Source organism: Astyanax mexicanus, chromosome 17 (assembly GCF_023375975.1).
Source record: "Astyanax mexicanus isolate ESR-SI-001 chromosome 17, AstMex3_surface, whole genome shotgun sequence".
Classification (NCBI taxonomy): Eukaryota; Metazoa; Chordata; class Actinopteri; order Characiformes; family Acestrorhamphidae; genus Astyanax; species Astyanax mexicanus.
Genome location: NC_064424.1, coordinates 46,550,140 through 46,566,095, shown reverse-complemented (window position 1 = coordinate 46,566,095; position 15,956 = coordinate 46,550,140). Strand labels below are relative to the sequence as shown.

The 15,956-nt window shown below is 38.3% G+C and overlaps 2 protein-coding genes across 7 annotated transcripts in view; both read right to left on the bottom strand.

Moving 5' to 3' along the window:
* sema4d (sema domain, immunoglobulin domain (Ig), transmembrane domain (TM) and short cytoplasmic domain, (semaphorin) 4D) overlaps positions 1-15,956 on the bottom strand; it is a 266,298-nt gene that overhangs the window by 146,301 nt on the left and 104,041 nt on the right. Inside the window, exon 17 of the transcript XR_007425050.1 lies at positions 6,368-6,408. The gene's annotated coding sequence lies outside the window, so the exon portion shown is untranslated. The remainder of the gene's footprint in view (positions 1-6,367; positions 6,409-15,956) is intronic.
* The window catches only part of LOC103035651 (homer scaffold protein 1), a 263,702-nt gene that overhangs the window by 243,758 nt on the left and 3,988 nt on the right, over positions 1-15,956 (bottom strand). For 3 of the 6 annotated variants that reach the window (XR_007425052.1, XM_022676664.2, XM_022676665.2), the window contains exons 2-5: positions 4,049-4,205; positions 2,006-2,137; positions 1,074-1,166; positions 917-943 (exon numbers count right to left, since the gene is read on the bottom strand). Coding sequence is in view for 5 of the 6 variants with exons in the window: in XM_022676664.2 (XP_022532385.1) it covers positions 917-943; positions 1,074-1,166; positions 2,006-2,137; positions 4,049-4,205 (409 nt within the window). In the remaining variant the exon portion in view is untranslated. The remainder of the gene's footprint in view (positions 1-916; positions 944-1,073; positions 1,167-2,005; positions 2,138-4,048; positions 4,206-15,956) is intronic. The other 3 variants (XM_022676668.2, XM_022676666.2, XM_022676667.2) reach the window with 1 other exon arrangement.

The window sequence follows — 15,956 nt, the reverse complement described above, 5'->3', positions numbered from 1 at the left end:
TCATAGTGAAGGATTAGCATGAAAAAAGGTTCACTGTATAAAAATTGACCAGGATTTTTTTTTTTTTTATTGTTAGTGAATGACCTGGGGGTCTTTATTATAAAAATTGTATAATAAAAAAAATCTCGATATTCTTATAAAAAGTTTGTCACACCTGGTGCTGAGAGCACTCTTACACACAATCACGTGACACAGTAGACAACACTACCAGGGAGCCAATCACCAGAATATTAATTTCACCTGTTCACACCAGTATATATACACCCTCGCCCCACTCCTTTCTCTCGTTTACTTTGGAATAATATGGAATATATATATTTTTATAAATGAATTCACATTAATTGCACACTACAATTTAGTTCTACAGCTCAAGCTTTTAATTATGTTTTAATCTACAAAAGAAGAAAATTATCAATTTAATTACTATAAATTAAATCTTTGGTTTGGTTAGTTTGGTTTTCCGGACTGAAATTAAACCTATTTGTACAATAAACTTTCTTTTAATGTAAATTCTCCATTCTAAACGCTGTTTAGTCCAATAAAAGACTTAACCCTGTCTGAGAACTTAAAATGCTTTTAAATGGTTAATTAATCAGGTGTGATGGTGAACTGGAGACAGGGTTAAGTATAGATGTTCACTAGTGGAGTATATAAATCACACTGGATGGCTGGTAGGGGTTAATCTATCGATGCTGGGTTGGGATGGGGGTTTAGTGGGAGTTTCCTCTGGTTTGGTTGGTAGAAATGGTTGGTTTGGGTGGATGCTGTGTGGAGGAACCCGGAGCAGGTCTGGAGGATGTTCTGAGTGGGCTGATGGAGGTAGTGGGTCTGGTATAAATGTTTCGGGGGGGGGGGGGGGGGGGGGGGTCTGCAGGGATTACAGGGTGTTTGGTACGTTTTGTCGAGGCTTTCTTACCTTTGAAGAAGCCAAAGCCTGTTTGCGCTTGGAAGGATTGCAGGATGATGTTAGAGGTGTTTTCACAGTAATAAAGTACAGTAAGATTAAACAGTGTGTTTCAGGTGTTTGACAGGTGCTGTAATGGGTTTTAACAGGCTGCTGTCTGTGGTTTTACCTGTGAAGGTGTGCTGGTCAGCTCCATCTTCTCCTGAGATTTCTCTTTCGCTAACCGCGCCGCTTCTTTAAACTCTGCAAACTTTTCTGCAAACTGTGGAATAAAGAAATCACAGAGTGATTAGTGAAAATAACAGTGTTTTCACATCTATAGTAGCTTTACTCTGGTCTGAAACACTTGTGAAGTTGTGGAGTGGAGTTTCACCTTGGTTTGGATTTATTTAGATTTGATTATCTTTATTTTTAACATTTTTATTTATTTTATTTATTTTATTTTCCACTGTTTGAATCGTGTAGCTGCTCTGTACAAGAATAAGTACAAAAGTATATATAAATGAATGAATTGACCAATAGAAATGCTGTAAAATACTTAGAAAATAAACGAAAAATTGTAAAATTATTTTAGATTAACCTCCAACTTCAAAGTTAAGAACATTTTTGCCCTCTTAAGTAAAGCCACTGTTTATTTCCACAGCAATAATAATTGTGTTTGGGGTTGCTGTGGTATTATTATTGATATTATTGATATTTAGTATTAATTAAAAAGTGCTATTACTGCATTTATACCACTAAACGACTAAATGAACCGAAATTTTTGTTATCCGGATTAAAAAAGTGCAAGTGTGAAAACAGCTGTATGATTGTGAATTTATTATATTATATTATAGGGTGACCAAACGTCCGTATTTCCCGGGACATGTCTGTATTTCACGTCCTGTCCTGGGCGTCCCGGGTTTTTTTCAAAAAGTGAGGAAATGTCCTGGTTTTTAAATTACCTTTATTGGACCAGAGAGCAGTAGACAGCGTGACTGTCAGCGATAGACACTTTTCACCAAATCGTCCCCACGATATTTATCATCCTATCGCACAGCACTAATAAGAACTGTTATAAAACCCTGCAGAACTGACTGCAGATCAGTCTGATTGACTCACTTTGCTGAGTTGACTCTCGGAGGAGAAGCCGAGGCCGTACACAGTGTTCGCCCGGCTGTCTGCCCACTGGCCGAACTTCTGCGAGGTCTTGGTGAACGTCATGTTGGGGGTGATTGTACTGTTAATAATAGCCTGAAAAAAGAACAGCATTTCAGTCACATAGCTTTTATTCCAGATGTTTTTGAGGATATACAGCTCTGGGGGAAAAATGAGAGAGCACTTAAAAATGCTGAGTTTCTTTGATTTTACCAAATTGAAAACCTCTGGAATAAAATCAAGAGGAAGATGGATGATCACAAACCATCAAACCACCAAACTGAACTGCTTGAATTTTTGTACCAGGAGTAAAGCAGCATAAAGTTATCCAAAAGCAGTGTGTAAGACTGGTGGAGGAGAAAACTGTGATTAAAAACCAGGGTTATTCCACCAAATATTGATTTCTGAACTCTTAAAACATTATGTTCCTTTTACTCAAACATAAACCTATAAATAGCAAAATCAGAGAAACTGATTCAAAAACTGAAGTTCTCTCTTCATTTTTGTGTGTGTGTGTGTGTGTGTGTGTGTGTGTGTGTGTGTGTGTGTGTGTGTGATGAAGCCGGACGCTGCAGTGTTCTGATTTACAGAGTGTGTGATGATCAAAGTGAGGCTGAGAGCTGCACACTGATACAGTTTACAGTTTAAAGTGGGCCTGTGTAAGTCAGGCTGGTTGCTATGGGAAACAGGGCTGTTATAAATGAATGTGTGTGTGTGTGTGAGTGTGTGTGTGGGGGGGGGGGGACGTAGGCTGTGGTTACAGCCCAATTGATTAGACGACAGGAAGCAGTCGATGCAGTGAGGGCCTCTCATCGGAACGATTGACTCTACTGCCATTGATCAGTCGGATCTGTGTGTGTGTGTGTGTGTGTGTGTGTGTGTGTGTGTATTTGGGTGTGTATTTAAGTGTGTGTGTGTGTGTGTGTGTATAATAAGCTACTGTTGCTGGCCATCTTGTGTTGCATGTTGTGTTGTGATTAGACAGGTGTCGGGTGCAGACATGTTTATGCTGTATTCACACGCATGTATCTGCCAGAGTAAACACACACACACACACACACACACACACAAACACACACACACACACACAGATAGCAGCACTCATAGGGGTGCGTATATGCATTTTTTCCACGTAAGCAAGCATAAGGTCATAGTGGGTGGGGTGCCGCATTGATGGGAGCTGAGTGTGTGTGTGTGTGTGTGTGTGTGTGTGTGTGTGTGTCTGTGTGTGTGTGTGTGTGTGTGTGTGTGGTTATGCAACCATACTCTCCAAAATATCTCCTCCTCTTAACCCTGCCCATAGTCCAAAATAACCACCACCCCACCCCCACATAACTCAGTGTGTGTGTGTGTGTGTGTGTGTGTGTGTGTGTGTGTGTGTGTGTGTGTGTGTGTGTTTGAAAGGGAGTGTGTGAGAAAGAAAGAGAAGAGCATGAGTGAAAGTTAGGGAATTCTAATACACAATACAAATGTGTCCATGATGACATCATCAGTCACTTCCTGCAAATGTGACGCATCGTCTTACATTGATATTAAAGAGGACGTCCACCCAAATTTAATAAATCTGATTTTAGACTCAATAAAACAGAGAAATTCAATGAAGCTGACTGTAATATATTGATATATTTAAGTGGTCGTCAGTAAAGCTGGTGGAAACCCTTGCTGTGTGTGGACGAACGCTATCCTGCTGAAAAATAACATTTTTTTTTTACTATTAAGTTACGTTTTTACTATTTATTGCTTTAAACTATTCTATTAAAGCAGTTTTATGCAATACTTGTTGTGGAGTGTGATTCACTTTTACTCCACTGCTGTAAATACAAATCATGCATTGAGTGCCTTCTCACTGGACTGGTGTACACATGCATTTCTGGACAAGCTGAGAGATCCAGAAGCAGCATATAAAGTAAGAGAAGCGAAATAATAAAATAAGCTAAATACTAAATAATTCAGTGGAGCATTATTATTTTTGCTATGTGGTTGTTGTTGGATGAGGTGCAGCCTGACCTTGGATCCGTCCAGGCTGATGATGCGGTAGACGTTGCGGGTGCTGTCGTAAAAGTAGGAGACGGTGACGGCGTGCTTGCTGGTGGGGACCCAGTTCTTTTTGGTGTTGGGGTCGATCTGGAAGACGTGGGCTCTGGTGCTGAAGATAGGCTGCTCTCTGAGAGGAGGGAATAAAGAGATAAAGAGAGAGAGAGAGAGAGAGATCATGAGAAAAAAATAAAGCTCACCTAAAAGCAAGTTTGATGTAATTTTACATTCATTACTACCATCCCCTTTATTATTTATCCATCCATCCACTCATCCATCTACCTTTAATTCACTTCTTCCTGGTCATTGTGTACAAGACAGGAATACTCCCTGGACAGGATGCCAGTAGCATTTTTTTGTTAGTTTTTTTACGGGGGTTTTCTTAAGGTTTTTTAAGGTTTTTCAGGTTTTTAAGGTTTTTAATTTTTTTCCAAGTTTTTTTTTATGTTTATAAGGTTTTTCATGTTTTTTTTTTTGTTTTTTTCATGTTTTTAAGGTTTTCATTTACTTTGGGTTTTTAAGGATTTTCCAGGTTTTTAACATTTTCCAGTTTTTGTGGGTTTTCTAGATTTTAAATGTTTAGGGTTTTTTTGTGTTTTTAAGGTTGTTAAGGCTTTCCAAGTTTTTAGGGTTTTACAGGTTTTTCAGGTTTTTAAGATTTTATGGTAAACATGTAATTGGAAACTGTTATGCCAGAGCTGAACCAGAAGGGGGGGGGGGAGCTCAGGGGTTTGAGTGTGTTTTCAGCCAGAACTCAAACTGTGTGTACACCTGTGGTACAGAACCACCCCGCCCCCCCCACCCGTTCTATAAGAGAGAGGAACAGACGCAGCTCATTAGACGCCGCGCTCGTCCTGCTGCTGTAAAATAAACTCTGAGTCAAAACAGGAAAAATGAATCAGAGTAATTACACTCATTTACAGACCTGCAAACGAACAACGTCATTTACAGCGTTCAGCTCCTCACCGTCTGAACCTACAAACCTGCACCAGGCCTGTTTATAACCAATAAAGGTGGAGATAAGATACGTAGGTTACTCGGAGTGTTAACGTTAAAGCGTTAACACATATTATTAATTTGGAATGAGTAACACAGTATTATTTTTTTAACTCAATTAATTGCGCCACAAAGTTTTTCCAAACTTCCGGAATTGAGATAAAATACTGCTATGAACGAATGCTGTCTCTGCTGCTCCATGCTGTTCACACACTAAGAACGCGGTATGTGCAGCGTTCACTACATCTGCACTGCACCTCCCACTGAAAACACTGTTTAAAAGCGCAGCTGCAATTTTTTTTGCATTCACACTGCATGAGAGCCAGTTTAATCATGACGTTTTTGATGATTTCGCGATTGCACTTGAGGATACTTTTTTGTGACTGATCTTCATTTCTTAAAGTATTTTTGTCTGTATTTATTTAAGTAGTTGTTGCTTTTCATAATCTGGATTAGAACATTACTCTATAAATATTCACTATTCACTGTATACCTGTAACTCTACCTCTTCACTACTTTACTTTAACTGATGCTCTCAAACACTTTATTAAGAGACAAGAAATTCAAGTAATTAACTCTTGATGAGCTCAGCACAGCTGTTAACTGAAAGCCTGAATTCCAGGAGACTCTACCTCATAAAACTGACTGAGAAAATCCAGCAGAGATGTTCAAAACTGATCATCTAAACAAGAGGAGCTACTTTGAAGAACTTAAATATAAAATATATTCTGGTTTGTTTAACACTTTTCTGTTGGTTAAATAATTCCATATGTTTTTCTTCACAGTTTGAATGAAAGTCCAAACTATGTGTATAAAAATCTGATTGCACCACCAGTGCTGCCAGCAGTTACCTCACTGCACTAAACAGTTAATCCAATCACTGTCTAATTTACTGTTAGCGTAGCGCTAACAGTGTTTCTGAGACGGATATAATGATTAAAATCACGCTGTTAAATATCTGTAGGTGGGAACAGCCAAAACACTCACTCGATTAATTATTACTAATCACTACATCAGAACTGACTCATTTAAACAATTACAGAGTAATGATTTAATACACACTCAGTGCTGATTAACAGACTCGCACTCAACAAGCAGACTGGCATAACATCAGAATAGCATAACATGAGCACAGTACGTAATAATCCACTACAGAAATATGGATTTCTTCTGAAATCAGGAGAATTAAAAATAGTTTATCTTCATTTTGTTGGAGTACAACTCTCTACTGTCCAGAAAAAAGCTTTCTACTACATTTTTACCATTATACAGCTCTTTAAAAAAATAATCAAGCACTTAAAAATGATGAGTTTCTTTAATTTTACCAAATTGAAAACCTCTGGAATATAATCAAGAGGAAGATGGATGATCACAAACCATCAAACCACCAAACTGAACTGCTTGAATTTTTGCACCAGGAGTAAAGCAGCATAAAGTTATCCAAAAGCAGTGTGTAAGACTGGTGGAGGAGAACATGATGCCAAAAGTGCATGAAAAAAAACTGTGATTAAAAACCAACCAGGGTTATTCCACCAAATATTAATTTCTGAACTCTTAAAACTTGATGAAGATGAACTTGTTTTCTTTGCATTATATAAGATCTGAAATCTCTTGTTTTGTTATTTCAGACATTTCACATTTTTTGTAAATAAATGCTCTAAATATTTTTATTTGGAATTTGGAAAAGTCACCAATACAAACCAACAGACCATGTCAAAATAAAAGACACTAAAGCAATCTGTCAAATAGGCCATGTCATGAATACAAATAAACCAACCATTTTAAAATAAAAGTCTCAGCTGCAAATGAACAAACGGACTGTGTCAAAATAAAAGCTATATAAATAAATAAAAAGACAGATTTAGTCAAAACAAAAGCCACCTATACAAGCAAAGCAGCAACACAAAATAAAACTAAAAACTAAATTTACTCATATGAAAATGATCTGTAAGTTTTGTGATATGGTATGTCAATATAATACAAAATTCCAATTTGATGAGGGTCTAAATTATTATTTTTTAATTATAGAATTACACATTTTTAAATCATATTATATATATGTAGCTTAAATCTAATGGTATTTTTTGCAACTGGGCTTACCCTTTGAGAAGTGTAGTTCACTTTTACAACACTGCAGTGAATACAAATCACCATTAACACGATTCTAAAGCTGCTACTAAAGCTGAATTTCCTAAAAATGAGTTTTTCATACTATCAAAGCATCAAAGTCATCCCCCTTTAACTCTTATATTAAGTCAAGTCAATTACATTCTTCCCTCTCCTTCATCATCGTTTATTTGTTGTATGATGTATTCTTTTGTAAACATAATATTATGGATTATGGATGAACTAAAGAGCTAATAACTCATTCAGCTGATGAAACGATTAATCCTGAAAAACAGTGAAGGTCTGCCAACACCGCCAGCCAATCTCCTGACTGCTCTACCTCTACATTACTGATAAACCCATGCAGCAGTGAAATGTGATTATAGAGCTGAGTGTAGAACGGTAGCTGATAATTAGTCTCTGGGGAGCAGGATTACACAGTGGAGCACTGAGCCGACCGTTACTGATACCACAGACACTCCAGATCAGATCTGATAAGTCCTGATAAAAATAATTCCCACACATGCACTCAAGCGTTTAAATCCGTGTCGCCCCCTCAGTATTTAAACACAACACAATTAGCAATTTTGTTGTCATGATGAGATAAATAAAGACTCCACACAAAAGATCTAATCCTGACTGTGGAGCTGCTGCGGGTTCTAGCTGCTCTCATGCAGCTCATGCACTAATTTGCAACTGCATTTAAAATATGGCACAGATATGACTTTAATTACCCGCACTGATCCAGCAGCAGAGCCACGGGCTCCTCCAACACCTTCAGATGTTCTGATGCCAATCCCAACATGCAAAGCAAAAGCTCTGTCCTGCTTCCTCCAATGAGAACACAGAGTGGGTGTATGTGCTTATCTGACCTTTACACCCACGTCTGACGTGAGACAGAGGTGATATATATATATATATATATTTTAATCATATTTAATTTTAATTTTATTTAATTTTAACTCCTTAACTTGCCAGCATTCTTGTATTTTTTTTGCATAATATTACACAGCTATATCTCGAAGATTTCTCTTAAAGCTTTACATATATAAAGCATTACATATAAAAACATATACATATATTTCATGATTGACAAGAAACATTACTGAAATTCTCAATTGTAATTGAAATAAACATGAAAAATATTGAAGTAATTCTGCAACTGTCAAAATTTAATGAATAAAAATAATAAAACTGGCTTTTTAGTGAACCCTAAACATTTTAAACATTTGAATCAATATATGATATGTTGTTGCTAGGTGGTTGCTAAGTAGTTGCCATGATGACTCAAGTGGTTACAATAGTGTTACTAGCTGGTTGTTACTAGGTGGTTGCTATGATGTCACTAGGTGGTTGCCAGCTGATTGCCATGGTATCACAGGTGGTTGCTATGGAGTTGCTAAGTGGATGCGAGCTGGGTGCTCAAAAATGTATTAAAATGTTAGAAAAGATTTAGTAACAAATACAGTATCTATTACAAACAATTCAGTATCTATTATAAATGATTCAGTAACTGACTTTAATCAGTAATAATACAGTTTATATGAGTCTATTTATTAGTAATTGTTCAGGAACTGTTATTAATGATTCAGCAACTACTACATATATATGATTCTGTGTCTACTATAAATAATATATTATTAAAATGATTTAGTATCTATCATGTATGAACCAGTATATATTATAAATGATTCAGTAACTGCTATGAATGATTAATTTACTAATATATATGAACCTGTATATATTAATAAATATATAAATATAAAAAAATATAAAAATAATATAATATATAAAATGAGTGCATGTGGGAAAGCTCTTACTTTCACTGTTAAACAGTGTCTCCACATGGTTGTTTAACCAATGAGAAGCTACTCCCTGCATCAGTTAGGGTTAAATAACTTGTTGCCAGCTTAAGCATAATCACCCATGCTGTAATTATCATCCAATGGGAGGCTTTTACCTATGGTATTTACTTAGTTACATGCAGGTGGTAAACTTTTTTAGGATAGTGTACATACAGTTCAGTATATTTAGTATTTAGAAGATTAACTCTAAACTGTTTTTTCGCACCCAGTCTGAACCAAAACAGAAAAACAGACACTTAAAACTCGAGATGGCTGTTGTTATCTCCAGTGCAGATGAGAGATGGTCCAGAGCTGTAAAATAAATAAAGAAAGAAAGTGAAGGAGGAAGAAAGCGAGAGCAGGGAGGTGTAATTGGCTGACTCGGACCTCATTAAAGAGCTGATGAGGGTTTTTCTGGGACAGAGCCGTTCTGGAGATCGCTTAGGGACCTTTTTCTCTCTCTCTTTCTTTTTTCTCTCTCTCTTTCTCTCATTCCTTCTCTCTCTCTCTTTCTCTTTCTCTCTGGGGGTGAGTACTCTGTCCCTCTGTGTTAATTAAGTTAGCAGAATGGGGATTTGCTAAATGTTATTTAACACTGGGAGTTCATCCATCAGACAATGGCCTGGTGTTTCCTTTCCCATCACCCAACCATGACCATACTGAGATAAAGACCTGAGATCATATCAGATAGCAGAGTATTTTCCTTTTTACCAGGAAGTAAAGATCAGCATCATTCCAGCAGTCGGGTCACTGGTGCGTTTAGCAGCACTGTTGCTGTGGAAAGTCTGTGGGAGTGAGCTGGAGCTGATCCTGGATCAGCACTTTTATTATGGGCCTAAGCCTCGTATATTCAGAGTAAAGTATCGGGTTGTGTGAACGGCATGACAAACATTTAACACCACCGTACCAGAGGTAGAGCTGTACAATACGCATCACAGTACATTCAATATACTATTATTCAATATATGTCGCGATATATTGCAATTTAAATAATAATTACGGAAAATTCCTATAGTATAAAAAGACAGGTTTAAACAAAACACTAAATAAACTGCTCTCTGCCACCAGTATTTACATGTAAACTAATAATTTAAAATCAATACAGGTGGAAAATTGAAACAAACTAAATATTGTTACACCCCTAACCTGAATCACTTTCACACTACAGTACAAATCACAGCATTTTAATTTTTCTTGCCCACATTTTCTACTTTAACAGATTCTTTTTTGACTTCGAGAACTTACTGCTCACTTGCTGCCTAATTTAATATTTATATGTAATGTTTATATCACCTTAGTATAGACCCTATTAAAACCAGGCAATTAATGAGTCTGTTTACAGCTAGTCAATTCTAGTCATGCAATGATTTGAACATTTTTGGCCAAAAAAGACCAGAAATGTACACAATTATGCATTTGGCCAAATACCAAAGAGTGAATACATATATATTTTTTTTTAAATAAATAAATTTTGCCACTGTTTTTTCAGGGTGCAGCAGGAAAAGGACATGGAGAGCGAATGCAAATGCAAGTAGTTTTTTTTTATAAATTATTTAAGAAAACAAATAAACAAACAATAAACCAAAACAACAAGTAAACTGAGACCAAGAAAGAAAAAGAAGAAAACAAGAAAACCTGAACAGATGTGAAGATGTAAAAGAACCATAAAAAAGGAAGCAGGAAACACAGAGCTATAAAGACACACACAAGGCGGAAAAGGAAAGGAAACAGGGAACACCTAGGGAAAGGTAACGAGGGGGCGGAGCTACAGATGAATCATGTGAGGAACAGGACAGAAACAGAACAGTTGTTGGAAATGTTCACTATTCTGGTGGTGATTTGATTGCATCATCAAAACTGCCATATTTAGGTGCACTTTATTTAATCTATTCACTTATTTGCTGAACGTTGAAAAAGCTTTTGTTTGACACTTTTAAAACTTTAAATACAAATCTGATCACTCAAACCACTTCAGGAGGTGGTCTGAGACGCACTTAAAATGCATTTGATTCACATGTTATAGCAGTGTAAACACATCCAGAAATCAACCAAAGGGTTTGTATCAGGTTATGTGAACACTATCATACTATAGTATGATTTACATTATTTCAATACATCAATTTCAACCTTAATCTCAATTTATGAGCAAAACAATCCAAAAATTTAAAACAAATCCAATCCTATAACAGAAAATAGCAGAAATCTAAAGCCACCAGTTGTGCCGTAATTAGTGGACCTGGTTTGCTGACAAACTGACACAAATTAGCCCACTGCCGCGCTCGAGAGGACGGTGGCAGCAGCCAATAGCTGGCACTGAACCCATGAGGACAACCTGAACCACAGCCAAGTTTCCCAGCTACTGAACCACTGATTCCACAGAGCAAGAGGAGATCATTCACTGAGTTCACTGAGTTCTGATACTGATATAAAAAGTATCAATAAGCAAATATCCATTGATCCAGATACGTTTTTTTATATTTATACATGTATTTACGCACACACTGTGTCAAACACACACAGACACACACATTCACACACATTAGCCTGGGTCTGTCTTGTGTTTTCCCCTATTTTGCAGCCATGTGCTTTTTAGCCCCGCCTGTCTCATTTGTAACCCCGCCCCCTCGTTACATCTCCAGGTGTCTCTTGTCTGTGCCTGTGTGTATAAATAGCTCATGTGTTGCTTTGTTCTCTATCATGTTTTTTGTGTTTGATCCTGTGTCTTTTGAGCCGCTGTATTTTGTTTGATTTCTCATTGGTTTGATCCTCAATCCTGCAGTTTTGTGTAACTTTAGTTAGTTTTGGTTGGTTTTCTTTAGATTATGTTTTTTTGCTTTCTTATTTTGCTTGTTTGTTTTAGTCTTATTGTTAATCCTTTGTTTTATAGTCTTTGTTTCTGTAGCCTTAGTCTTTGTTTCCCTGCCTTATCGTTTGTTCTTTGTTTATTATTTGAGATATGGAAAATATACTAGACCTGCATGTGCATCCTGCCTCCAACTTGTTACGGAAACATTCTTACAGAGAGTCTTTTACCTATCACAACAAATTAAGAGCAATCATTCATCACTGCTGTGTTGGCATACAGTCAACATTTCTACTTTTATTCAATGGTGTGTGTGTGTTAATATTGTGTGTGTGTGCATATTAAATGTAGTTAGTAATCTATCCCACAATTGCCGGCCCAAAGCATGCAGACTGGACTATGAAAGCCACTGAGTTACTTTGCAAAAGAAATTGGCTGGTTATCTTATCGCATCAGCAGTTCTCTCTCTCTCTCTCTCTCTCTCTCTCTCTGTTACACAGCAGTGCTCTGTCCGTCCTGCGTTTGCATAAAGCTCTCGGTCACAGCTGAACTCTTTATTAGCGTGCGGTTGGCCACAGCACTTAAACGGCTACTGTTTCAGTCCACTTCTCAGAGGTTAGCGAACGCCCTTCCCCTCTAATCACGGACAAGCGCTGCCCGTCAGGAGCTCAACTCAAACAGAGAGAGTCCAGCAGCCTCAAATCCAGCCTTAAATTCTGCTTCTACTTTACAGAGAGAGCATTGCAGCACATTCAGAAACACACTGTTTATATCTATCTATATATTACTTATTACAAATCAGTACTTGTGAAAATACAAATTCTTTAAATACAGCACTACTTTGAATAAGCACATCAAATTCATTCATTACCTACATCCTCATTAATTATAGTTGGAGGATGACATAAGATCTATCTGGATGGGATTAGTTTCTCAGGGGTCCTGGGGTAATTTCCTCTGTGATTTTAATCCCGTCCGGAACGACCATGAATTATCTACTGTTTTTCTCTGAAATCCGTGGTCCTAAGGTAATTTTAGTCCCATCCGGATGCACATCTCTGACCGTAATTACACTTTGGGTGCGCCATGGTTTCCATGGAGAACCACGTTAAAAACACAACAGCGAGTGGAAATGGAGGAGCTACTGAACGTGATGATGTCATGTGACCGAGAAAGCCAAAAAAAAAAACTCACTGAGTAAAAGTGTGATATATTTTTCACAAAGTCTTCCTGGGAAATTAAGCCCGTTCAAATAGGGCTTTTCTCTTTCCTGTCCTGCTTTTTTCAGTCAGTTTTATTTTCCATATAAAAAAAAAAAACTAAAAAATACAAAAATATCTAAACTATAAACATGATAAACAGACCAAAAATTAAAAAAAACTTTTTTTTTAAGTTAAGACACATTATTCTGATAATACACAAAAATATCAGGGCAGTCAGAAACATCCAGGGACTGAATGGCCAGTTCTAGTGGACTTCAGTCGGGCACAAAAACAGATAAGAGAAAAGCACTGGCTGCCTGATCTCCATGGCGACTGTCACGTGTCAGCTGACCTTATTGAGTGACAAGCGTTCCGTCCAATCAGATCTTTTTCCCTCTCCATCAGCCAATCAGAACACAGGATTTCTCCAATGGAGTCAGGCATAGACAAAATGTGGTGCCATAGGCCATAGAGTAGTTACTGCTTTACTCACACACACACACACACACACACACACAAACACAAACACAGTGTTGGCCACTGACATATGGTCATTCCTGCACTCTCTGTTTAACCCAACCCCCCCAAACACACACACCCACACACCCCCACACACACACACACTGCTGTGAATAGGAGATGGCACTACCACTGTATTGCCTTTTCAGCTTTTGATCTCTGTTAAGCTGATAAACTATTGACTATTGACAGGTCTCTGGATGCGTGCACACACACACACTCACACACACACACACACACATATTTAACCAGTGCTAAACTTGCACATCAAAACACCATACATGCATGAACACACACACACACACACACACAGATTCTCAGTGCACTACCAGGAAAGGCAACAGATTGACAAAGGGTAAGTATCTCTCTCTCTCTCTCTCTCTCTCTCTCTCTCTCTCACACACACACACACACACACACACTCTGCAGTGTTAAATACCAGACACAGGCTGAGGGTGAGAGAGCGCCCATCTGCTCACAGTGCAGACACAATCCAACCAATCAAATCCCTCTCCAGCTTCACTTTCATTAGGCTTCCTGAGCTACATCCCCCCTATAGCCCATACACTGCCCTGCCCAGCCCTGCTACACCCAGCCAGCACTTAATCCCCCTCACGAGACTCAACACCACACACTCCACTCTGCATCCTGCACTGTGTATATACAGGAGTTATACAGCTCTGAAAAATGTAAAGAGAGCACTTCTTTAAATTAGTTTCTGAATCAGTTTTTCTGATTTTGCTATTTATAGGTTTATGTTTGAGTAATAATAGTTATTTTTAATCCTATAAACTATAAAGATCATATCTCAAATAAAGCAAAGAAAACAACAAGTTCATATTCACACAAGCAGGCATGTTGGCTCCTCCACCAGTCTTACACACTGCTTTTGGATAACTTTATGCTGCTTTACTCCAGTTTGGTTTAAAGGTTTGTGATCATCCATCTTCCTCTTGATTATATTCCAGAGGTTTTTAATTTGGTAAAATCAAAGACTCATCATTATTAAGAACACACATATACACACACTACCACTTAAACCTGATCACACCTCACATAGATTTTAGTAAAGCCCTGTCGTCATGCTTTAACCAGCGCTGTTACATCATGGTTTATGCAGCCAGTCTGTGCTGAGCGCACCGACTGACGGCCGGTGACTGGAGAGGGTTAAGGTCTTTATTTAGTGGAGGAACTGCAGAACCACACAGCAAAACTTTATTTCCCAGTGGCCTCGTCTAACAGCTTATTCTACTGCACCTGTACAGCAGCGTCAGACATGCTGCCTCTTTAATTACTGAGAATATATTGTGAACTGCTATGCCATGCTTGACTTTAGCAGTGAACAACACCATTTTCACACATTAAACTTTTTTTTACAATGTTTATCTGTTCAGGCATCTGATTGGTCGAAAAAGACAAAAACACACTGTTATGTGTTAAATGCTGTTCAATGTGAAATGTGATAAATAAAAATCCTAAATAAGTTTAAGTTTCTTTGAGGATTTTCCAGGATAAGAAGTAGTTTGGTGTGTGTTTTCACCGCGGACCTCTACCTCACTCTATCCCACTCTACCTCACTCTACATCACTCTACATCACTTAACCACAATCTCACTGTGCCCGACTCTACCTCACTCTGCCGGCCTCTACCTCAATCAACCTCACTCTGCCGGACTCTACCTCACTCAACCTCAATCTGTGTGACTCAACCATCGCTCTACCTCAAACTACCTCACTATGCCCGACTCTATCTCAATATACTTCGCTCAAACTCACTCTGCCCGACTCTACCTCACTCTTTCTGACTCTACCACACTCAACCTCGCTCTACCTCACTCTGCCCGACTCTACTCCACTTCACGTCGCTCCACCTCGCTTTGCCTCCGGCCTGGTTATGTAACATGAGCACAGTCTGCAGTGTGAACAGCTCCCTCTGTTGCTGCATGCCAGTAATGCAGTTTGAGTTTGCTGTTGTTCACGATTTATCTTAAAGCCCTATTCTTAAATGAGAGAAGCATGTGGTCTGAGGTCAAATTACAGGATTTTACGTTAATTCATTCACGTTAAAAAGGTTATCCAACGTTACGCAGTCTGAGAGAGAGAGAGAGAGGTCTGGTGAAACGTTTTATTATTGATCACTGAGGAAACATTATGTGACACATCTGCAACGAAGCGTCGATCGGAGAACGAAACAGAGCATGAAGATTTGAGTCAAGCCACTAAGAAACAGCATCAGCATGATTACATTATGAGCCTCCAGCCCCGAGGCCTGAAGACCACATGAGACCCCAGCATCTGATGCAGCCTGGAAACGGTCCTGCACTCCCAGCCATAAAATCACATTCTTACACACATGTTCCTGCTGCAAACACACACACACACAGCACTCCTCCTTAACTCCACCAACCTCCA